This window comes from Canis lupus, chromosome 24, assembly GCF_003254725.2.
Source record: "Canis lupus dingo isolate Sandy chromosome 24, ASM325472v2, whole genome shotgun sequence".
In the NCBI taxonomy this organism is placed as follows: Eukaryota; Metazoa; Chordata; class Mammalia; order Carnivora; family Canidae; genus Canis; species Canis lupus.
The window spans coordinates 9,475,941-9,500,637 of NC_064266.1; the positions used below are offsets into that span (position 1 = coordinate 9,475,941).

A 24,697-nucleotide genomic window follows, 5' to 3' on the forward strand; every position below is an offset into this window, starting at 1 on the left:
ATGCAGCTGCTGGTGCCTTCTTGGGGCTTCCGTGGAATAAAGTCTTCATGAGGTATGCCTCACAGAAGACCCGAAACCACACACTGTAAACTGGGTTTGGCTTGACTCCGTCTCGATTAGGTCTCGTCATCCTCATTTATTCTCCCCAATTTTATGTCACTGGGTGGTAAACTCACCATATTCTGGCTGCTCTTTGGCCTCAAAAGTCCGGTGGCCTGGGGCTGGACGGTCCCACCCCCTGGGGGGGTTGAGGAAGTTGCTGTCGTCTGAGGTACTGTCGTACTTATAGTCTTGATCCCCGCTGTTTGCCCTCGTCAAGGACAAGGACCTCTGCCACCAGGCCCTCCAGTCAGGGGATGGGACTGACCAGCTGGGCTTATTCTCCGGGTGCTGATCTTTATCTGCTTCAGAGTCAGGACCATCCACCACCTCTATGGTGACCTGAAGAATTCAGAACAGGCCAGAGTCAATGAGGAGTCAACAGCCTCCAAACTAGACACCCTCAGAAGGATGTCTAAGAGAGCAGAGGGAAATGATGGCTGCGCCCCTCATTAAGGAATGCTGAGACTACATGGTGCAACAGAATGGGAAACACCCAGAGGTGGCCCAATAGACCCCATGGCCAGATAGGACTGATGTACATGGGCCTCACACTGGGAGGTCATCACTGGGGCTCCTGATTCACTGATGACTACACTGCTGGGAAATCTTTAATTCAAGGAGTAAACGTCCTCCCAAGGTGACACAAGAATAATTACAATAAAATCAAACATTTACTGAGTACAGTAAATGTTTACTGGCACAGACTTAGTCGATACCAGGCACTGCTCTAAATGCCCTGCTATATTAATTTATTTAAACCTCATGCCAACCGTATAAGGTTGGTACTATTGATTGGGTCCTGTGATTGACTACATGCAAAGACGGGCCCAGCAATTTGTCCCATCCTCATATGTGTGTGCTACACTTCTCATTAAGAAGTGATTTCCTCTCCTCTTCATTCTGGCCTATTCTTGTGATTCACCTCGTTCAGTAGAATATGGTAGGATTGACACTGTGACAAGCGCTAGGAAGTCCTGCAACTTCCATTTTCATTTTTTTGGATCAGTTCCTCCCTCTAGGTAAGGAAGCCTTGCACATAGAGATCATGTGAAGAGAAAGGCCACCTGGTGGAGAACTGAGGTACCTCAGCCAATGGCCAGCTCCAGGGCACCAGTCATGTGAGGCCACCTTGGAGGCTTCAGCCCAGTTGGGTTAACCACAGCCAATACCTTGTGAGCCAGAGACAAGCTCTACTGGCACAGCCTTGTTCATCTTCCTAACCCACAGGACCCTGAACAATCCAATGGTCACCACTTCAAGATGTTAAGTTTTGGTTGCTAGACAGCAACAGGTTAGCTTTTCACAGAGACGTTAACAACTTGCTTAAGGTCATACAGCTGGTAAGTGGCAGATGTGGATAGTCAAGCCCCAGAGCTCATGTTCTTAACAAGTCTGCCACACTGTCTCTCAAGAAGTAACAGAAGTACTGTCCCCTCATGTAAGTAGTGGGGCAAGATGGCCCAGAGGCTAGTGGGGGCTGGCAGCCAAGGTTGTGTAGAGGTGTGAGCACTGTGTCTTCAAGACTTTCACTCATTCCGTATTGGGACCTTGTGTGCACACTCCTCAACTGACCATCAGGGTCAGAGCAGATAATTTCAGAGCCAAGGTTAGAACTTGCTCTCAGATTTACTTAGCCTAGTGTTGAAGTCACAGGGCTGGAAGAATGCAGTTTCTTGGCTCCAAGAGACAATCAACGTAGAGAAACTTGTTTAAAAAAATATAATAAAAGACTCATTGGGTTTCTTTGGCCATCACATAGCCCTTGCAACACCCCCTGGATGAGCTGTGTGCAAATGAATCAGAAACATGTGCTCTGAGTAATCAGCGCAAGATGTACCAGGAAGATGCATTTCCAGTTTTGCCCTAACCCGACATCTGAGAGAGTCGCTGGGATGCTCTGCCAAACTGCACCAGGGTGTGCCCATCCCTGAGACAAACAGCCCCTTCCTATTGTGCTAGGAAGGGGGAGATTCGAATTCTACTTGCTTTGACCTTCCAAGGAAGTTGCCAGGCCAATGCCAGGCCTGGGCTTTGGTCCAGACATAAGGTCAAGAGAATGGTTGTCAGTCCCAGAGTATCCTCGGGCTGCAGCAAGGCAAATGAATCTTTCTTCTGGTGTGGGATGCCTAGAAGGGCATCATTGGCTTTATTCCGCACCATAATTCTCCGGTCTTGAAAGTATCTCTTGCATATTTATAAATAAGTATGGAACTTTTAGTAATCTTTCAAATTTCAAAAAGAAAAAAAAAAGGAATCATATGTCTTTTATCAATCTTATTTGTTGGAATGGCTGGTTGCTGGAGAGAGTGACTCCACATGCAACCCTGAAAGGACAAGTGTCCCAGGAGTACACAGTTGGGCAGTGATAGGGCAATGCTGAGCCTCTGGAGACAGAACCTTTCTCCTCTGCAGTCTCGTCCCCCCTGCCTACAGACAGAACAACTGAGCCGCAACAATCGTCTGTAAGGCTGTTAAGGGTCTCGGAGGGGAGAAGCTGCCAAGAGCCAGGCAAGCCTGCAATTATGGTAATGAAATCAGTCTCTGGGTAGAAGATAAGGGGGAATGTGCCCAACAGTTTTGGTATTCCATTTGTACTCAGACTGGAGTCAAAGGGATTGCCTAAGCAAAACGTGCCCTGCAATTTCTCCAAGCTGGGAATAAAAACAATTTCATGTTTTAAGCTATTACCGTCAATACGATTTTTTTTTTCTCCAAACTGTTGCTCAGATCCAACCAAAATAGATTTGTTGTCTGGCCAGGCAATAAGTAGCAAAATACAAATTTACTCCAAAAACTATATCGATGACTAAATCTCAACAGCTTAGAGGTTTCTTTTTCCCCTTTAATTACTGGCCACTGCCCCAATTGAATTAAAAACAAAACAAAACAAACAAAACCCCCAAAACAAAACAAAACACACACACACACACACTCAAACTTTAGAATTCAACCTTCCCTACAGTTAATGTGGAGCTCTCATACTGATATCAAAAGAAGAAATCTAATCTTGAACCTGAAATATTATAGGAATCCAATTAAAGAAACTTAATGAGCATGTCAGTGGCTTCTTGCATGGCAGAGATTAGTTTTATATTTCCAGTTGCTCTCATTCTATTTACATGTTTTTTTTTTTCTTTTTAGCATCAAAGAATGTGCTGATAAAGATGCCTTAAACAATAATTGATGTGATAGGCTGAAGGTGTGGGAGTGAGTACAGCAGATTTCCAAGACGATAAAGATGCTAGACCTTATCATCCTTTCTCTTCCTTAATACACATAATTGATGTGGCTTAGTATATTTACTCTTCTGGACTTTTCCATACCATGAATCAAGACAATACAAGTCAGAGAACTCCTTCAAAAGACCCAAGTCCAACTTCTGGCAGGATCTTATCAGCTCCAAGAAAAACAAAACAAAAACAAAAACCAGAGAGAGAGAGAGAGAGAGAGAGTCCAAAATAGGTGTCAGTTTGGGGAATTCTGTCCAAACTTGGGAAATGAGGATAAGATTCTACAAAGTGTTACCACTCCTTTCCTTCTCTTGATAGTCAAGACATTTATTAGAAACAAACTCTACGCTTGGAAAAGTGTAGAGAAATTATCACAATTCTATCAGTTAATAAACTAATGACTCTCAGAAAACAGAGGCCTAGACTTTCTCAACTCAGGAGAATCTTCTAGAATCTCTTAGTTTTGTCCTCTAAGACTTGAAAACTATGATTTCCCTCAGGAGAACTGAGCATCCAGGGACAAGAAAATAATCTCCAGTGAAAGGCCCTCTCCTTCCTTGACAACTGCTGCAGAAAGAACACAAAATGGGCTACGGAGATATATAATCAGTCCCCTCCTCTCAGATTCACTGATGCTCTAAAAACTATGGTAACCCAGCTAACTGTGGTTAATGCTTTGAGACTTGCGGTGTGCTTGCCGAAACATTATTGCTTGTTCTACACGAGTTAGATTTGAATTTCAGGCAGAGAAAGTGACGTGGAAAATTCAAGTTTCTGAGGTGAATAGCAAGGAAGGTATAGAGCTTGTCTTGAAACGAGTTCTTGTATTTCCAATTATTTTATATGTTTCCTCTGTCATCTCAATCCATGGTCAACACCAACCTGCGTCCACTCATTTGGGGAAGTTTACCATATACCTGGCCCTGTGCTAGGTGCTTCACATGGATGATCTCACTTAATCCTCACAACACCTTCTGGGCAGTATTGTACTATAGAGCTACTCATGGGTAGTATTGTCATCTCATTTTATAGACAAGGAAACAGGGGCATAGAGAGTTTGAGTAACCTTCATGGAGCCATAGTGGCCAAGCCTGGCAGACTCTGGTGGTGCCTATCCCAAAGGCAGGTTAGTGGACTCTTGTCCATGGTCTGGACGCTATGCCCCCATCAGAATCTTCCCAATACAGGCTTGTCCCCATAGGTGTGTGGGTCCATGTTTTGGGCATAGAGATTTCCTGGTTCTCAGTTGGCCAGAGCTGCAATTCTGAAAGTATTTTAGAGAAAAAGGAGGAGGGGAATCAAAAGTAGAAGCACATATGTTTACAGCCCCAGCCAACCCATCTGATTGTATTTTATGGCCCTTAAGAGGCTGATGGCCATGTAAAGTATGGCCATGTAAGTCTGAGTCAAGAGGAAAAAAAAAGATCTTTATATGACTATTTTAAGTCTCCCTCAGTGGGAAAAAAGAAATAAGTATATTGGTTGAAATGAATACTAATCTTGGCTTGATCCAGAAAAGAGAAATATTTGGTTGTGAATAGCTACTGTGGTAATGAATTGATGCAGTAAGCCTAATAATGAGTTTATTTTAGAAACTTTTGTCTTTGCTATCTGAACATCAGCTGGAGACCAAAAACTCAGCCAACAAAATACTGAAGTTCAAGTTTAGCTTGTCCTGGGAGAGTTTCCTTTCTTTCCTGACTTATTTATTTATTTATTTTTAACACAATCCAACTTCGACTATTGTTTTAGATTTAATATGGAGATTGGGTTCAGGAATCTGAGGCTATTTGTGCATTGCTGTCTTTTTCCCACTTACTTCCACAGCCCTAATCCAGTTCCACCTGGCCTGGAGGGGCGGCAGGAGGTGGGGGAGTGTTTCAAAGAGCTCCAAAAAAGCTGGGCTTTTTAAAGGATTTCCCTTCCCCAAAGTTAAGAGGCCCAATAGGGATGTACCCTTGCACAGGCTCAGCAATGTCACTTTGGAAAGGTGTGGGTCATTTGGCAGGAAAGATAGCAGACACTCGTCTTAGAGCGTGGGAAACTCTTTCAGACACTCGAGGAGGTTGGGGGAGGGGTTGTTCAGAGAGAGGGGTATCAAATTCCTGTGCAGCTCCCCGGCTTCAGTGAAGGGCAGCTAGGTGGGGGCAACGGGCAGGTTGCCAGCTGTGTGTGGATGGCGGGAGGTAGACACACCCAGGGGCCCTGGCAGAAGCTGAGCCCATGGATGTGCCCTTCACCTGTCTTTGCTCGGCTCCCTGGGGAGAGGAAATGCTTTGACTGCCCTCGGTGATCACTGGGGCTGTCTGCTTGGCTGAACATCCCCCCCACCCCACCCCCGTGTCAAACCAGTGCATTTCAACAAAAGAGCAGTGCTGTAAGGAAGGGATAAGGGCTGCCAACACAGAAACAAACCATCACCCCCTTTTAGAAAAGCACTTCATCTTTTAAAGGACCACCAGGGAACTGGTTTACTCAAGTGCAGTGGTGCTGCAGCGCCAACGTTGTGTGTATGTGCATGTGTGAGCGTGTACAACCGCATGTGCTTGCGTATGCACCCTCACACACTAGCACACAGATCTAGGCTGGGGCTCTCAGGAATTGCATCTGCTTCATTTTCTTTGAACATATTTGAGTAGCCTTTGTGGCCTTCCAGAAAGAGAAGGCCAGAAATGCAGCTCAATTTCCTTTTCTTTAGGACCAACAGGTCATCAGATCAGTAAAACTGGCTGCTCACTCCTCTCTACTGCCCAAGGAAGGCTAACAGTCATGGGAATCATACAAAGCGGAAGCGGAGTGGCCTGTCTAGGCAGTGGACACAAAGGTGGTGGGTGGTACCTTAGCCTTCATAGGCTTTGGACTCTAACAGTGTCTAGGCTGGAGCGCCATCAAATTTTGAATCCATTCTGCCCATAACCCTGATATTTGCAGCTATGGGGAAACCTATGATCTTGGGAGCTATGGTGATCTTTGCTGTCCAAAGGCCAACTCAGAAAAGGAATGAAGATGTTAAAGAGTGGCTCTGTCCTCTTCCTACTCTGTACTCCAAAGCATCTCTTTCCGAAGAAGCACCTGAGGGCAAGCTTTTTATTCATGTGCTGGAGTGGTGGTAAGACAGACCGAAAACAAACCCACTGATTGTTACTTTGCACCTGTTCTAAATCTGTGGCATCTCAGAGGGGACAAGGCAAACAATTCTCACCTGTACCATCTCTGCGGTCATACTTTCGTGACAGTGCACAGGGAAGCTGCATTTTAGAACAGTGCAAGAGGCTTTGCCAGACTCTCGTGTGCAGTCTTTTCATAACTCCCCTCGCCGTATTCTCTGCCCTCTTGGCTCATTCTACTTCTCTCTACACCTGCCAATGCCAAGAGCCGCTTGCCCTCAGGAAGCCAGGTAGAACTGTTCCAGAGCATTCTTTACTTCCTACCCAGGGAAGCAATACAGATTAGGATGATGTGAAATGAATTTTGACCTTGGGTGCTCTACTGACCTCATGCACAGATCTATTGTGTGGGCTGCAGAGAGCTTAGCACTTCACTGTCGCCCTGTCCTTCTCTTTAGAAAAGGAATCTAGGTTTCCCAGGTCTGAGGATCTCAACCACCATTCTTCCCTAACATTTAGGTTCATATTTTCAAAATGCCCAAGTGAAGTCTGGGGATTCCCAGACTTATGGATTTATCTAGGAGAGAGATGGGACCCTGGGAAATTCTGCTTCAAATCTGGTTCTTAGGTATAGCCCCATGTACTTAGTAACTTTCCAATGAGAAGACAGTCTCCCTGCAGCCTTCAGTTCCCCTGAATCCAGGCATTTTCTTGCAACTTTACAAAAGAAATTCTTAAATCTATTAAATTAAAGCTCAATCCTCAGCATTAAAACCCACAGTGACATTTCTCACCTATAGGGGAAAAAATGTGAGTCACAGCAAGCCTAAAATTGTTTTGGGAATGGCCTAAGCTCCCCTGGAGTGAAGCTGGTCTAGTCCTGAAACCATGAAAACTATAAACAAGGAAAAAAATCACTTCCTGTAGGAAAAGGCCTGATGGGGAGCATGTCAAGCAGCAGTAAGGAGATGTCTGTATTTATTTATTTATTTATTTATTTATTTATTTATTTATTTATTTATTTATTTGCCAATCTACACCTCCCCCAAGTGGATACTTTGTTCTTTAGCAGAGAGCCATGTAGCCACTTCCTGGTGAGAGGACAGTGGGGCAAAATGCCTGTTTTTCCAATTTTTTTTCCTACTAAACATTTTTTTTGTATATTTATTATTGGAGTTTGATTTCCTGTTTTTCCAATTAATCAATTCGAACAACATATGACTTACTGGAAATGTTAACAGGTGCATGCCATGGTTTCTGTGCGTGGGTTGTCAAAGAGTGACCTCTGAAACATTTTTCACTTCTGGACCCTCTCATCATTATCTTGCCCTACTTTTTCTCATCTATTCAGACCTGTTCACAATGGAACATAGCATTTTTTTTCCTCCTCTATCTCCATGATCCCTTTGGCACTGTCATGAGGGGTAGCCGGGAACTTCGTATCTATGGCATTCCCTGGACAGAGAAGGTCTTACATTTCTTAATTTCCCATAACCTCACACAGCATTTTATACACAGTAGGGGCTGGTCAACATTCTAATTGGGGTGTATTCTCAGTGACATTTGTTAGCCACTATGGCAGTGGTGTGATGAGCAAAACAACTCTGACCATGGAAATCTGATCTAAAATGGTGTCATGCAGAGAATGTTAGTCTTGAAAGAGGGATAGTTAACTTAATTAAGGATCAATTATTCTGAGATCAGGTTCAGGAACTTTCTGACATGTTGGCTAATTGGAATTTGAAGCAGAGAGGAAGAATGAGAAAATGCTGCCCCTCCTCAAATGAAAAGAATCGAGAACAAAGCTTAAGAGTATGGAAGCAAAAAAAAAAAAAAAAAAGAGAGTATGGAAGCAGGCAAATGAGGACAGGAGCTATGACAGGGATGACGCTGCCTTGTTGACTACTCAGTCCCCTTTCTTGGATATCATGGGCAGCAACCCTGGGAAGACACAGAGGAAATTTTGTACAAGCAAAATTCAAAGTTAGGAGTTTGTCTCTAAAACATGGATTGGTAGGGTGAGTATTCTTAGGCATCCAAGAGCCTAGATTTGAGCTCCAACCACTATTTGCTAGCCATATAACCTTGGGCAAACCAAATAGGAACTTCCTGAGTACCTGTTGCTTGACTGATAATGGAAAAATGATGTGCCCTTCATCTCCTGGTGTTGGGACAGTCAAATCAGATCAACATTTGTTTTGTAAAGCATGTCTATTTCAGTGTAAATGAGGGTTGCTATTTTAATCCCAGGTACCTTTTCCCTAACCCCCCATTTCCTTCAGCTTCATCCAGCCCATCTTAACAGTACAGATTCATATCTCCCCTAGGAACTTCTGTTCTCACCTCCCTACCTCTCATCCAACTTTCTGAAGCAGTCACCTACATTTTAGAGCAACTGAAGTGTTGTCACCTCCTGAAGGAGTTGCTGGTGTCCAAGGCAAGCTAAGAGGTATTTGAGAGTGTGCCTTCCTGAGTACATTTGAAATCATACCATGCTTTGCTGAGTGTACTTCCATGTTAAATTGGCCTTTTTCTACAGCTACCATATTTTATCAATTTCAAGGCATACAATTTTTTTTTTGTTTTGTTTTTACATTTCAACATCTCTGAAAGCAGGATGTATTGTAACCATTGGTGTGCAATACTTTAATTATCAATGTTTTCTTTTTTTAGTGGTTCATAAAATAATGGTGCATCTCACAATCAAGGGTGTCACAAAGATGAAATACAACACTGTTCTGACAGAGATCATCTGATCATAAACCGGATTCATAAGAGGTTAAGAAGGAAAGTGAGTTAAGGCAGTAGTTGCTTTAGAATCAGATCAGGACACAAAGAGATAGATTGTTTCATTTTCTTCCACCTTTCAACTCTCAAGCATTACCTGGATATTTGGATTCTGCCCATTGATATCAGCTTTGGAAAGATCTGGAAAGTTTGGTAGATCAAGGAGAAAGGATCTGGGGCTATCTCTTTGCAGTGAAGGGTGCCCAGGCTCTTGCTGGAATCGCTGTCTGGGGAAGGGTTGATGTGCAGCCTGATGGTCCAGATGTTCCCCTGCTGCTTCTTTAGAGAAAGGAAAGCTTGTTTCTGATGTAGAGTCACTTTCCACGTGGAGGTTATTCTAAAACAAACAGATAGGCAAATGAACAAATAAATAGGAGGCATGTGATTTGAAAATACCAGCCTTAACAGTCCATTAAATTCAGGAACAAAGATGATTCCAGTGGCTGGAATTGAACCAGGATGGTATTCTCAATTCATCTTCACTTCCCTTAGTTTACTTTATCATGGTTTACTCCCCTTGGTTTACTTCATCCCCTTGGTTTACTCCATCTTGGTTACTCCATATTCAAAAGGCCAAATCATCAGGAACCTGTTCCCAGCCTGCTATTTGAAACTTTTCTGAGGGCTAATGTGTTATGGGATGTTTATTAAATATTGAGAAAGATATCAACACAAAAATGCTATTTTGAAGGAGAATAGGTGTTCGTTCAGAACTGGAATCAGATTATAGTTTTCTCCTTATGGCTTCCGTTAATTAATCACTCTGGCATTAGCTATAGCCCCCATGTTCAGAGGTTATTTCTTTGGTGTAGGCCAAGGAACAAAGGATCTGACCAAACTGTATAAAATACTTGAGCCAAATCATTGGCTATATCCATCCATCCATCTCTCCATCCATTCACTTATCCATTTCCCATCCATTCCATGCATCCATCTAGTCAACATGTGTCAACCACATGCTAGGCACAGGAGATATAATCATGAATAAGACATGGACCCTATTCTCTTAATGTGTACAACCAATTGAGGGAAAAAATAATAAATATGACAAATAAAATCAGATCAGAAAGTGATGACTGGCTAGAAAAAAGAAGAACATGATGGAGAGTGGCCGGGAACAACATTAGACAGGTTCCTGGAGAAAACCTCTTTGGGAAGGTGAGACCTGAACACACATTGCAGTCTAGGGGAGGAACATTCTCGCAGAGGAAATAGCAAGTAAGATGGTCCTGAACCGGGGGTGAACTTGGCCCCTTTGTGGGACAGAAAGAAGGCCAGTGAGGCTGGTATGGAGTGAAGGAGGGAAGATTGCATGGGATGAGGAGGAAGAGATGGGGATAGCCAGAGAAAAAGTGACAAGAAGGCATTTTGAAATTTAATGCCTTTATTCTAAAAAGAAAAGCACAAATCTGTTGTTTTTCCCAGCTAGTAAAAAATGTCTCTATTTAGTTGTCATTAGGGGAGAATTTTTATAGTGATTGAAGAGTGTTGAAGTTGCTGGACTTCTTTCTCAAACCAGCCCTTTTCTCCTCTTGTTCTCCCTGGACTTCTCATTGGAGGTTTCCTCCATCCCTTCAGGGATGGCATTTTCATGTTTACTGGTGAAGAGAGATGTAGAGATAGAATTTCACCAGCGTTTGGGTCAGTGGTTAATGCTCTTGTTATTCTTGGGCATGTTTGGGGGTTTTGGAGTGTATATTCCAGCACACTGTCTCCACATGCACTCCCTGCCCCCACTGTGGGGCCTCTGACCCAGCCAAAGGGTTACATCTGGTATCAAAACACTCTCAACTCTGAGTACCAAAGGTCAAGAACAGCCAGAGGATGAAACACATGTAGTAGATAGATATCTTCTTAGAGAGCTAATTTGAGGGACTGGATCTCTCCTATATCCTTTAAACAGAAATGGGGCTGAGGCATAAACTTGCTGGTGCACAGACTACCTTTGTGAATGTGCCAAGAGGGCAAGGGACCATCAGGCTGCACACCGACCCTTCCGCAGACAGTGATTCTGACAAGAGGCTGGGGCACCCTTCCCTGCAAGTGCAAGGCAGAGATAGCCGTCTTCTGTCTCTTCTTTAAAACATGCAGATAGAGAGCTACACAGTGGGGAAGCTGGCTACTCATCGTCATGTTTTTGCTTGCCCTCCCTTTTTGCTCAAGAAGTGTGGCTAAGGGCAGCGTCTTTCTTTGTTCACCTTTCCAGCCACCTCTCTGCCATGGTTTCTGTCTCCTGGCACATCTTCGTAGAGGGACTTGCACTGGCATTCCTAGGCATTGCTCAATGCAATAAGGGCCAAATGTATTATGTGGAGACTGAGCCCAGCACATAGAGAGAGGGGGTGGAGGGGAAGGAGAGCAGGGGAAGGAGAGAGGAGAATGCTAAGTCTTCCCTCAACATAAGAGTTCTCTCTATCATAGTCCAAGGGGAGATGATTGAAGGTAATTGTTCTCTAGCTCTTCTTCCAGGACCCCAATCCTAAAACTTCTTCAACAGCGTTAGTGAGCATAGTTGGATTCTCATGGAGAATTTCTTGCAGAGTATTTGAGCGTATAACTCTCAGAAGGGGACCAAAATTTGCTTGTCAATTGCTTTAGGGATTACCTGCAAATCCAGCCCTAACTTCGTTATAGTAACTAGGACACCCTGCTTGACTGGGTTAAAAATGGAGCTCTCTTTCCTTTACCTTGTGATGAAGTACACTTTCTACCCTTAAAATTCACATTTTAGAAGAAGAGATAGGAAATGTTATTTGGCATTTTGCTTAGATGGCTGAAAAACCAAGGACTGAATCTGATTGGTTTCTTGGTCTGACTCTGGAATTTCTTGGTAAGTGATAAACTACCACAGAGTGATCCTGGCTCAGTCATGAACCAAGAAAAGCCATTAAACTTTCTGTGGCTCAACACTCCTCCATGTGAAACAGCAGATAATAAGGAGAGTCCCATGCTGTCCCAGCAGGATGGTCAAGACAACTCAGTTGGGTTGTGTCTACACATGAAAAAAAAAAGAGGAGAGAGAGAAGTGTAGAGTTAGGGCAATCGGCTGGCCAGCTCAGGCCACAAGCTCCTCTGCCGGGAATAGACTGGGGCTAAAGTATGTTTTGGCTTGAGTTTTGCATACAATGTGGCATTTCTCCATCTTTTCCCAATCCCCCCACCCATGCTCCAAACAAGCTCAGTGTTCATAAAGCATTTGGAAGATGGGAAGTAATAAAGAAACACTAATCACAATCTCTGAATATCTGAATTACTGCTGCATCTTTATCAAAACATATTAAACTGGAAACCTTAGCTCCCTGCAATGGCGTGGCCCCAAATTTCCAGAAACTAGAAGCCTTAGGACAGGGGAAGGGTGTCTTACAATGCCTCATATAAAATGAAACTCCACTTTATTCAACCAATAACAAGCTTCGGGAGTAGCCACTATTTTGATAATCTCAATTTTATGTCTGGGGTGAGAGACAGCAGACAGGGTCCGCCAGTGATGTAGGAGAAAGCCCTTTCTTGGAAACTGCACATCTTCCTTGCAGAAGCCCCAGCAGAGGTCTTGGTTGATGGCCATCATCCAACTATATCAACAAGTTTACCCGCTGAGTATCCTACTTAAGTTATTTTAGCAGAGTGAAGATTCTCAGGAAGGGTGGACCTCAAGATGAAGATTTTAAACAGTTTGTGTTTTATTCAGAAAAGCCAACGCCCTTTTCTGAATGCATATCTTGGGAAAGTCCAGGACCTGAAGAATGGAAATATCACCCTACTTTCCAAGGTGCTACAGGATTCATTTTGCCTGAATTCATATGACATGGGGAGGTCAGCTTAGTTTCAGAAAACATTTCTTTTACCCACAATGTGTCTTTGAGCCTATCTTCAATCAGTGCTGCAGCTGCAGTAGCACTATTCTTTCTGGAGCTGGGATTACCAATAAAAAGAGCAGCAGAAACACTAATGCTATTACGTGGTTTATACACACGCATTTCTCAACAGCTGAGGCAGGCAATCTACAGTGGCCAAATTACATAGCTAACACTTGATGCTCCTCATCTTTGTGCATAACTCCTGCCCCTCTGTTATTTCACAACTCTTCTTATCTAAAATAGAAAAAAAGTAATCATAAAATGTTAAGAACAATGATAAAACAATAACATAGGAGCCATGTATTTGTGCCTTAGATGGCAGTATTGTGGCAGATATTGCAAGTGTCTACCCAATTCTATTCTCCTATTTTGTTTGTTTATTTATTTCTACTCAGTATTTGTTTCAGGTGGCAATGAACCTGGCTAAAACTACACTTCCCAGCATCCACTGAAGCTCGAAGTGACCATGTGATGCAGTTCCACCCAATGAGATAGAAGTGGAAGGTGACAGATGAACCTGATGAGTGGGAGGCAGTCAGCTTACCTTCTGCTTTCCTCTCTTCTACTTTCTCCTATCTGGAATGCAGATAGAAGTGCTTCAAGTGAAACAAGGCTGCTAGCAGGCATGAGGTTGAAGGCTAGTCTCTAAAGGTGGCTGAATGGAAAGACAAGGGGGTTGGGTCCTGGGATGGCATAGTCATATCACCTGGACTGGTGACTAGGAGCATTAATGTTAACATTGGCAATGCTGCAACACCAGTAGCAATGTCCCCTGTTGTGACGTGAATATTAGAGCTGTGACGACCAACAGAAAGGGAAAAGCCCTGTTCAGTTAAGTGACTCAAAGTTGGGTACTCTGTTCTGTGCAACTGAACACAATTCCCAGCTGACAGACGTACCAATAGGGCATTTAGTGGGTCATCACAGTGAACTTCACAGTGGCAGCCAGGCTACGGATGCCAGCGCTGCCATCTATCCCCTTCTCCATAACATTTACAGAGTTTTCTCATTGTTTCAGCATCTATATGTTATATTTCTCAAATATATTACTCACTGTGTAATGTAATATTTCCTTTAATTTGTCTTAAAATACTATCATTAAATTTCAAGAAGCTTGCCCTCACTGAAAGAAACCAGAGGTCTTTTGGACAAATAGCCAGCTGATTCCAAGAGTTTGAGCAGGGAAGTATAGGTGAGTTTGGGATAATCTGATGTGCCAGAGAATAAGGAAGCTTTTAGTGGTTAATGGTGTCCTCTCCAAAGAACATAGGAGCCAGTCTGAAGGGTACTCACTGCACAAAGATTAGACAATTTGGGTGTCAAACAAAGTTTGTAGTTGACCACTTCACATAGAATCTATGAAAATCCATGAGCTTACAATGATAGTCACAAAAGAGAGAAAGCGTGAAAAACTACTGTCACCATTTGAGATAGGAATTCTAAAAACTCCTCACTTGGAACATTGGTGTTAAAAATAGAGAAAAGTTTTCCTGAAGAAATAATGTTTGAGCCGAGACTGCAGAGGCGAGCAACAGTCAAACAGGTGAAGCAGGTGAAGAGAACAGAGCAGAGGAGGAATTGGGCCAGTGGACACTGCAATCCTGGCAAAGCAAATGGGTGCAGATTGCCCAGGGCTTGGCAGCCCTGAGACCGAGACTCAAAGGGCATCAGAGCTGGATGGAGTGGGACTACTCTGCAACCTTAGTAAAACATTACTGAGTTAAATAATACAAATGTCAGGCCCAGTACAGAGATCGCAACCTGTTAGCCTTTGGTCTGACAGCTTTCTGTCATAGTGCTATGGTTTTCCAACAGGTCACCATTTCCTTGGTGGCATTTTCTGGAAGCTTTATCATTTGTATCCTTTCTTCTCAGGACATCACTGGCCCAACCACTGCTTCCAGCTACTGCATGGCTGGACCTGCTCGTTCTGGCCATCCGCATGACCAAGGTGGGTTGCCACAGCCAATCAAGGTCAGAGTGGTCACAAGTTCAGAGTTTCCAGCTGGTCATTTGGCACAGGCAGAGGGAGAAGGAAAGGTTCTTTAGAGGGATCCAGGGCAAACCAGGGTGATCAGCTCAAGAGGAAGCAATCAAGGTATGGGACTGGGTGATGGGTCCACTTTCAGAAAAAGCATGCTAAGCATCTTTGTCCCAGTCTGCAAAGAGGCACCTGTCCTGTTCTGCAAACATCTACCAAAGGCTAGTATGTGGGAAAAAAAAAGGCTTATCTGACCATTTCCAGAACCTCCAAAAGAGGAACAAATTGGTGGCTGGCTAGGAGAGTTTTAGTGCTTTTTTTTTTTTTTTTTTTTTTTTTTTTAAAGGCTGTAGTAACTATTCCCAGATTAACACAACCAGGCAGACTTCTTGGAGGCAGATGGGATGGCAAATTTCTGGAGGGCAAATCACAAGCATATCTGCAATCTCAAAGCCCACACCCTCCAATTCTACAAGCTCAGGGGGCACCCAATAAGTACTAGTTGATGATAATGATGGCTACGGGCCTAGTTAGATTTCATTTTAATTAGGCTCAGGCTACAGGCCTCATTACCCCTTACCCCTAATGTGGCTTTTATGTGGGATTTTAAAGAAAAAAAACAATCTAGGAATCGTCTATTGAAGATATTAAAGAAGATATTATTAGCAATGCTTTTGGTCTCATAGACTTTGAACAACAAACAACAGAGATTATAATTAATGTCACTGTAGCCTCTCCCCTTAAAACATACTAACAATATAGCTAATTAGCAATATGTCCTCATTTGGGGCTAGACATCTGCATATTATTATCGACAATACTTGTTTCCTTTTTCCAGATTAAAGGAAGCCATACTGCACCCAGGCATATGGCTATGCTCCTTTCACATTAAAACACTCCATTTTTCTTCTACCCATGAAAACACACTCAGGGCTTTATCTGTACTAGGCATCGATTTTTGTTTGGAACACTTCCATACATCTAAAAATAAGTTCAAGAATGCCACTGGTGGTATTTCAAAGGGAAGAGCAAAATTTCCCCATTTGGGGAGATAAAAGAATAAAAGGGCACCCCTGATTATCTTTACACATGACTGGGGAGCTGCGCTTCTAGGAAGAGAAAACCAGAATAAACAGAGTGAGTTTCAGGAAGTAAAGTCAGCTTTCTTAGGGGTTGCACTTGCTCTTTGGGGCTCCGGCAGACAGCACAGAGACCATTATGGCACTGGCAGCAGGGGGTGGTGGAGGCTTGTTCTGTGGAGTGTCACGAGTGTCAAGTGTCGGAAAGAAGGCACCGGGACCCAACTGGGGAGCCTTGCACTGGCAAAAACCCAGATGACAAGGCTGGCCACCTTCTGCTCTCTCTCTGTTGGAGTGTGATGGCAATCGCTCCCCTTCAGGCAGCAGGAGCAGAGACAATATCAGTGGCTTTATTCTACAGCAAGCATGGAAAGGCAAATTCCTGGCAGAGAAGAAAAGGCCAGAAATATGCTTCAATCTTTGCTGTAGAAGCCTGGAGACAACGCTGGGAGCTGGTGATACAGGCACATCATTTCAAGAATGCAGGAGTAGTGCAACTCGGTTGGGAACGGAGCCTTCTGTTGAAAGCCTGACTAATGGCTGAGGAATCTTGCGTTATAGTGGCAGAATGTACTGCAAGAATGTTTATTTTAGGGCTCGGGAATGACCCTGCTTATGATCCCAGGCGAGGCTTTAGAAGACACGAGGAATGGTCAACTAGTTGCACTTGAGCCGGGAGCTGGCTCCCCAGCAAAGGAGCCACTACTGTGGGCCACCCACCCCCGTGCTTCTTTCTTAATTGAAGGCTCTTGGGCCTGGCTGACAAAATGGAAGTCAACACCCCACTGGCTTGTCTCAGATACTTCTATAAACAGCTTTGATCTTGGAAATGTGTGTGCTATTTGTGATTTTTCAAGTTGTGCTTTCTCCACTGCTGGCAAAGAAAAGAGAGTGGGAACTATCCAGGATCTATTTCCTTATGTCCTGTGAGGCTAAAGAATGAATAGAAGTGAAACACAAATTATTCTTTCAAGTCTAAGAAAACATGTAAGAAGTAGAACTCAAGGGTAGGAAGCCAATTTGGCCAAAAGAAACCTTCACCCATCATCTAAAACATCTCTGCAAATGTAAGGCAATGGAGAAATTGTATTTTCCAGAACCTTTCTCAGGGGGAATGGTGGACCTGCCTAGAAGTCACACTTTGAAGAGTCTCTTTTGGTATAAGACAAACCCTCCTCAAGTGTAAGCTAAGGGGAGGTTTTGTCTGCTGAGAGGGCTGTAGAGAACAGGTCAAGGGTGGCCATCAGAGGGCCCTTGGGCCATGTGGGGCTTGGCCTCCCCTCTACATCAAATATTGAGGAAATATTTAATGAGTCTGGATTACTGAAGTTTTTTAAGTTATGCTTTCTCCATTGTAGCAAAGAAATCAGAGTTAAGAACCATCTAGGACCCATTTTCCAGGACCCAATTGGAAAAGGCACCAAATTATTAAAGTGCCTAAATGGTCCAACTAAGTCATCCCTTGGCCAGAGGGGGCCGGTGTCAAAGCAGGAAGCAAACACTGCTGCAGGAATTCTATGTCTCCCCACATGGAATGGGGGATCCCAAACCCCGGTCAAGGCTGGTGTTCTGCTGTTGAGAGGCAGAGTCAAAGAGCATTAGATGGCAGGGTTCAGAGGCTGGCCTGGGGAGTGACTCTGGGGACCCTTGCCCCACTTACTATTTTAAGCAAGAAGATGGATTTCTTTCGACATTCAAAATCAAGACCCTTCACTGAAGCCTACCATGCATATCTGCTCCAAGTACCTCTAAAATTGGCTTTTAAAGGGAATGAGAACTTTATTTTGAAATCCTGGAAAAGGATTTATGGTATCATAGAAGGGGCCTGGGCTAGCAGGTATGAGGCCTGGTTCTATGTCCTAGCATTGCCCCCATCTAGTTTTGTAAGCTTAGGCAGGTTACTGTACCTTTTGCCTGTGGTTTGCAAAAATGTCTACAAATACTCTCTTAATAGCCATGCCTTGAGTAGCTGCTCCCCACACTGTCATTGTGTGTGGCCATGAGATTTACTTTGGCTAACGATAAATGCTTGTATATTGGGACTTGTCTGTTTTTGTTGCTCTTGAAATCTCAAGACCACTGTGTGAAGAAGCCTGGGCTAATCTGTTGGATGATGAGACACATGTGGAACAGAGACAATCCACCCCAGACTATCAGTCAGCCCAGGACCAGCCACTCAGATGAAGACCATCCTAGACCATCTAGCCCTAGCTGAGTCAACCCAGACTGGAAAAGCCTCTGGGCTGACCCACAGAATCATGGAAAATAATCAAGATCTGTAGTTTTAAGCTAATGAATTCAGAGTGGCTTGTTATACAGCAATAGCTAAATAATTCAGGGCCTCAGTTATTTCTTCTATAAAATGGGCATGGTGAGGTGGGGTGGGAACTGCAAAAAAACCTCTCCATCTACCCAGTTCTGACATCCTAGGAATGGAGTCCTCAAGAAACACTAGTCCTGGAGAAAATATTTTCCAACGATGCAAAATATGTCAAGCCAAATCCTCGAAAACATGAAATTGAAAGTGTGCAGATGAAACAAAATATTTGATGGTTCTAAATATCTAAAATGTAACTACTATCTCCAATTGTTAGAACACCTTCACCTTCTCCACCTGCTAACTCCAAGCTGGATAAAATCTGTTGGAAAACAACCCCCTGCCTACTGCTTCCGTCAATTACATGTGCTGCTTTGTTAACAGCCCTATTGCCAGGATTTCAAAGTTTTAGACCTGAGATTTAACAGTTCTCCCCTCTCACTTTCATGATGCACCTGTACAGCTCTGTGGGCTGCCAGAAACTAGCAATGCCCATTTATTAGGGAACCCCTACTGACACTATAAAACAATTATAGAGCTATCACAGACCAACTGCAGCCCGAGGTGAAGAGAAAGCTGTGCGTCACCAGGACTGGCTCCATTTCCCACCTGCCCATACAGATTGTTCTTATTTGGACTGCTGGTCTGTTCTCCCAGGGAAACTGTTTGATCCTTATTTGGAAAGCAGGCAGACCATGAGATTGTGGTCCTCTGGTTTAGCTTGGCTAACCTTTCTCTATAAATGGTTGGAGTGTCTGTTCCTTTCGTGGATTCACTCAACAAACACTTCCTGGGCAGCTACTTTGTGGCAGGTGCTCTGCTGGGGGTGAGATGGTTCAATAGCACATCCCTGTTAAAGATAAATTATCCAAAACTTGGAAATAAGGCAAGAGGATGTCTGCAGGTGTAACAGTTCATACCAGGGCACAATATGACAGGCCTGTCCAAGATTACGTAATTTTCTAGGAGAAGGTACCTTTGTTTCACCTATGATTTACTGTGGATTAAGGTCCAGACTTGAAGTACATTTTCATCCTGTAGAAATAGAGGGTTTTGTTTTGTTTTGTTTTGTTTTATGGCCTGATAGAAATAATAACTCATTAAAAATTTTCATCATAAGAAAAAAAATTATGTGAGGTGATGGATATTAACCAAACTTATTATGGTGATCATTTCACAATATAAACATATATCATTTCGCTATATATATATATATATATATATATATATATATATACCTCAAGTCACTATGTTTTACATTTTAAACTTATGCAACATTATGCATAAGCATACATTTATACAATTGACATATAACTAGCAGAAAAAGAAATAACTGAAAACTTACTGTTTTATTGCCCTATAGGACATTAACCAGTTTCATTTTTGACTTACAAATTTGCATCCTTATGATTTTCTTAAGTAATGTTTTAAATATGTGTTCCTCAAGTCCTCTGACCTGGCATTAGCATCTTAGTTCCTTCATTCATTAGTTAAATTAATTTTTGACATGTATTCATTTCATATTTGTATCAGATTCATGTTTCTAACATTATGAAAACTTTATTTGGAAGTCCTTTTTCCTCAAGGACTTCAGACTCCATTGGTGAAGTTAGGAAATGCTTATACACATATAAAATGCAAAGTAGAAGAGGGGAATTCCTTAGGAGTGGAAGCTTTCAGTGTAAGGGAGTAAAATGAACCAGGCTCTTCTAATGACTTCAGTTCACCATGTATTGAATCTTTAACATCACCATATTATGTTCTTTGATTTTTTTCTAAAGACCCCTATCTACATACAGGTCCTATGTGGCAGCAAGCTAAAACAAGTGGAGAAGCATGGTTTATGAACAGGACTTCTCTTGGGATCTGGCCTCTGATGAAGGGCCCTGGAGGGAGGGTAGATGGGTACCCACACTACTTTCAACCATTTTATTACCTTCCTGCACCCATACAATTTCCTACTCTGACCCTAGAGAAACAAAGAAACCCCTAAAGTTGTTCTTGACAAAGATAATTCTCCCACTAGAATTCATTCAGTTAGTTGAGGTTCAAGAAAAGAGGACAGCAAGATTCTCAGAAGCTTTCTTTCTGGTGGTGGTCATGGGGCGGGGGGGGGGGGCTGCAACAGAGAACATGCTTACAGGTTTATTACTTTCCCCAGTATAAACACCATGGCATTAGGATGGATCAGTCTGAATCTGGGCAGGAAATGGATGGCACTGAGGTACTGGGTGGCCAGGGAAAGCTTAATAAAGGAACAATTTACAGATGTCTGATCAAAGACACTGGAAACCACCAAGGATACTGCAGGACCCAGGACCAGTAGAGCCAGGGAGATCTTATACCCCCAGGCCTGAAGAGGCAAGGAAAGAGAGAGGTTACCATTACCCAGAGTGGGAGGAGGAGAGTTGTGTGAGGGTGTGCGGTCATATGGGGCTCACTAAATACTGCTGCCTCCCTCTCCTCTTCCCCGCCTCTGCTGCCCCAGAGAAAGGGAGCCTGTTGCTGTAACACACACAGATCAAGTACCTGAGGCCTAAGGATGGAGAAGGACAAAAGCTGGGTTAGAAAGAGAAGATATAGGGCACACAGGACATTTCTGGAAAAAACACATGCTCACTCGTGCCAGGTGCTGAACATTAAATCTAATCCTCACAACATCCTTTTGAAGTAGCCATGAGTACCCCTATTCTGGGGAGGAGGAAGGTGAGTCAGAGAGGTCTCTAGCTCATAAGTAGGTTCCATGGCCCTGTTCCTTCCACTGTGCCCTGCTGTCCTAATTTCTCCCCTGGAGGTGCTCTTTAGGCTAAGAGTGTCTGCAGCCCCTTGAAGACCCCATCTTCCTCCTGCTGCAGCCCCTGTCCAGGGGTAATGAGGGATAGTGGTTCCGAGGGGGCTAGCTCAAGAACACTCACCTGAGGAACACTGTTGATTTAATCCTCAACTCTGCTTCCTCACTTTGTTTGGTGGGGAAGTCCTGGGCTCATTTTCTTAGGAAAACTCATACTAGCCCAACGCCTCTTGACCTGGGCAGTATGATTATATAGATTAACATATGTGTAATATAAACTTATAAATATATTTATATATAACTTATATTTATAAAAATATTATATATAATTTGTATTTATATATAGTCACACTGCACAAGTTGAGAACGAATGGGAAAATGAGTGCAAGACTCCCCTACTAAACAAAGTATATATTTAAATAGAAATTATAGCTATCTATATCTATATATCTACGTACATAGATATATAGAGAGAGGAGATGAAGTAAGAAGGGAATGGTACACAAGGCACCTAGGTGGCTCAGTCAGTTAAGTGTCGGACTCTTGGTTTCCACTCAGGTCATGATCTCAGGGTAATGAGATCAGCCTGGCATCAGGTTCCACACTCAGTGGGGAGTCTGCTTAAGACTCCCTCTCCCTCTGCTCCTCCCCACCACCCTCTCTCTCTTAAAAAAAAAAAAAAAATTGAATGGCATATAGTACTTCATGCAAATATGTGACAGCTATTCGGGGAGCCAGATGAGGCAAGGAACAGACAAAATAGATCACAAAGAGTCCAGCCTCAAACATGTGCTGCTTTGGATATTAACATTTGGTGCCATCACATTTTTCCTCATGCCTGCTAAATGTTTGGGGTGAACGTTGGAAGTGGCAGCGGCAAATGGCTGGCCATCCACAGTAGAACATATAAGTAAAATGCAGGCATAAAATAGTCACAGGATGAAGCACTGTGGAGCAAGGAGAATGAACAAAGTACAGACACCCAAGAACCTCGATGAATCTCACAGACATGAGAGTGAACAAAGGAAGTCAGATACCAAAGAACGTAAGACATACGATTCTATTCATACAAAGCTCAAAAGCAGGCAAAACTAACCAGGGCTATTAGAAGTTAGGACAGAAGCGACCCTAGGGGTGCTAGTGACAAGAAGGGAGCCCTTGGGCTTCTGGGGCACTGGCCATGCTCTATTTCTTGGTCTGGGAGCTGGTCATGCAGTAAGTTCACTCTGAAAATTGATTGAGCTGTGCACTTACGATGTGCGCTCCCTCCAGTTACTCAGATGCAGAACCTAGCGTAACTACCACAAACACAAAAGAAAAGAAAACAGAAGAAATCATAGAGAAATGGTAATGGGCAAGATCACAGATATTTCTTAAGGATGCCACACTTCTGTATTACTGCTATTTTCTGAACAATAGGGGTACAGGGAAATACAGCTTTTGAAAAAAGAGGAGCTCCACCTTGTCATGTTACTTCCCTGTGGCTCAGTTTTCTCCCTTGTAAAATGGGAAGCATCTCTGTGGTCTTTTCTCCCCTTTATTATTCCTTTTCCTCATTAGCCTTTCTAGTATTCACGGATACAGACCTTTTCTCTGGAATGCCCTCCCCTCCCCCAGGCTCAGCTCCTATCTTCCCTAGTTGTAAGCACTCCTCCACCCCCACCCCCACCCCCTTTTCAGAAACACCTCCTCTGTGCTAGCTTTATCCAAACACTCATTGTGCATCAACTCAGTGCCTCCCAAAGCCCCCGGCCAGATGGGTACAAGCACATCATCTCCTCTGTATGGATGAGAAAACTGAATTGAGGATGCCACCAAAGTCGCTCATCTGATAGAGGATCCAGATGTGTTACAAGTGGCTTACTGGGACCATGAATCCTTTGGACTGGCAGGGGCTGATGGTGTTAACGCCAGACACTGGAGACAGGAGATGGCAGCCTGTGTTGGCGAAAGCCACAGGAAGAATGTTAACTGCCCCAGAGTGAGAAGGATCAGCATAGAGAGAGAACCTAGACCACCAGTCAGCAGCCTCTCCAAAGATGCCTACCCTTCAGGAACAAGGGAGTGGTCAGTGCTTTAGTCTTTTGAATTCTAAAGCCAATTTATCTCCCCAACCCTCTCTTAGCATATAACCAGTCCTGAGAATGGTCGCGCCAGACCTGCCTGGCAAGAGCAGGGCACAAGATAGGTCTGGGGATTTGGCTCCTTATGTTGATGGAATATGATCCCGGGGATCCTTGGGGAGGAGGTGGCATATGGGAGGGCTCCTGGCCTGGGCCCAGAGTACTGGATTCACGACTCCCAGCCTGGGGCTCTTCCTATTGAACTGGCTGCTTCTGTGGTATTGCTCTTGTCCGATGGAATCACAAAAAGTTAGCCTTTCCCCTTAAAGTTGCAGTCCTACCAAAAAATCTGGACCTGCTAAATACCCTCTGAGGAAGTGGATGGAATGACAGATAGATGGATGAACGAACAGGATTTCAAAGCCCCATAGGCGTGGGCACAGCTGAGTCACCTTACCTCTCTGGAATGCGGGGTCCTGGGATGTGGGGGGATGAGCAGAGGCTCTGGCAGAGGTGGGGAAAGATCTCCCTGCCTCAGTTCCTGGCTTGGTCTCCACTTGTGAGGCGACTCCAAGTTCTCTCCAACATGACATGGGATAGGCACCTGCCTCCCAGTGATGCCATGAGCGGTGCCCAGCTTTACTCTCCGCCCAGATAATGTAGAGACTCTGCTGGAGGGACCAATGGGGACAGCCACCTGTGCATGACCAATTCACCTTTCAACACTCAGCAAATGTACCAAGCAGAAGCCCCAGTAGAGCGACATGGGGCAGGAGGGACTTGGGAAGCAGGGATAGAAAGAAGACTCTGGGGACGCCTGGGTGACTTGGTTGAGTGTCTGCCTTTGGCTCAGGTGTGATCCCAGGGTCCTGGGATCAAGTCCCGCATCATGCTCCCCATAGGGAGCCTGCTTCTCCTTCTGCCTGTCTCTGCCTCTCTCTCTGTGTCTCTCTCTCTATGAGTAAATAAATAAAATCTTTTTTAAAAAGTAAAAATAAATCATATTAAAAAAAAAAGAAGAAAGAAGACTCTGAAGGGGATGAGGGGTAGGAGCCCAGGTATTTTGTTCTCTTAAATTCAGTTCTGATTCTGAACATTTTCTGAATCTACTTGCTTCTCTTCAATGTCAAATAAGAATCCAAAGGTGATACAAATGTATGACTATATATGTATTGATTTGCATATACACATATTTATATGTATGGATACATAAGTGTATACATGTGTTAACCAAGCTCACCAAAAGCCGGTAATAAGCTGAGTTATCACTTTAACCTACTTGTTCTCAAAGTGTGGTCCCCAGCATCAGCATTACTTGTTAGCTTGAAAAATGCTGATTCCCAGGCCCCACCCTGCACAATCAGTCTCTGGGGTGGGGCCCAG

General features: G+C 43.7%; 1 protein-coding gene across 2 annotated transcripts in view; it reads right to left on the reverse strand.

The window, feature by feature from the left end:
• The window catches only part of ISM1 (isthmin 1), a 71,615-nt gene that overhangs the window by 17,050 nt on the left and 29,868 nt on the right, over positions 1-24,697 (reverse strand). For both annotated transcript variants that reach the window (XM_025469294.3, XM_025469295.3), the window contains exons 2-3: positions 9,324-9,563; positions 177-441 (exon numbers count right to left, since the gene is read on the reverse strand). In XM_025469294.3, the coding sequence (XP_025325079.1) occupies positions 177-441; positions 9,324-9,563 (505 nt within the window). The remainder of the gene's footprint in view (positions 1-176; positions 442-9,323; positions 9,564-24,697) is intronic.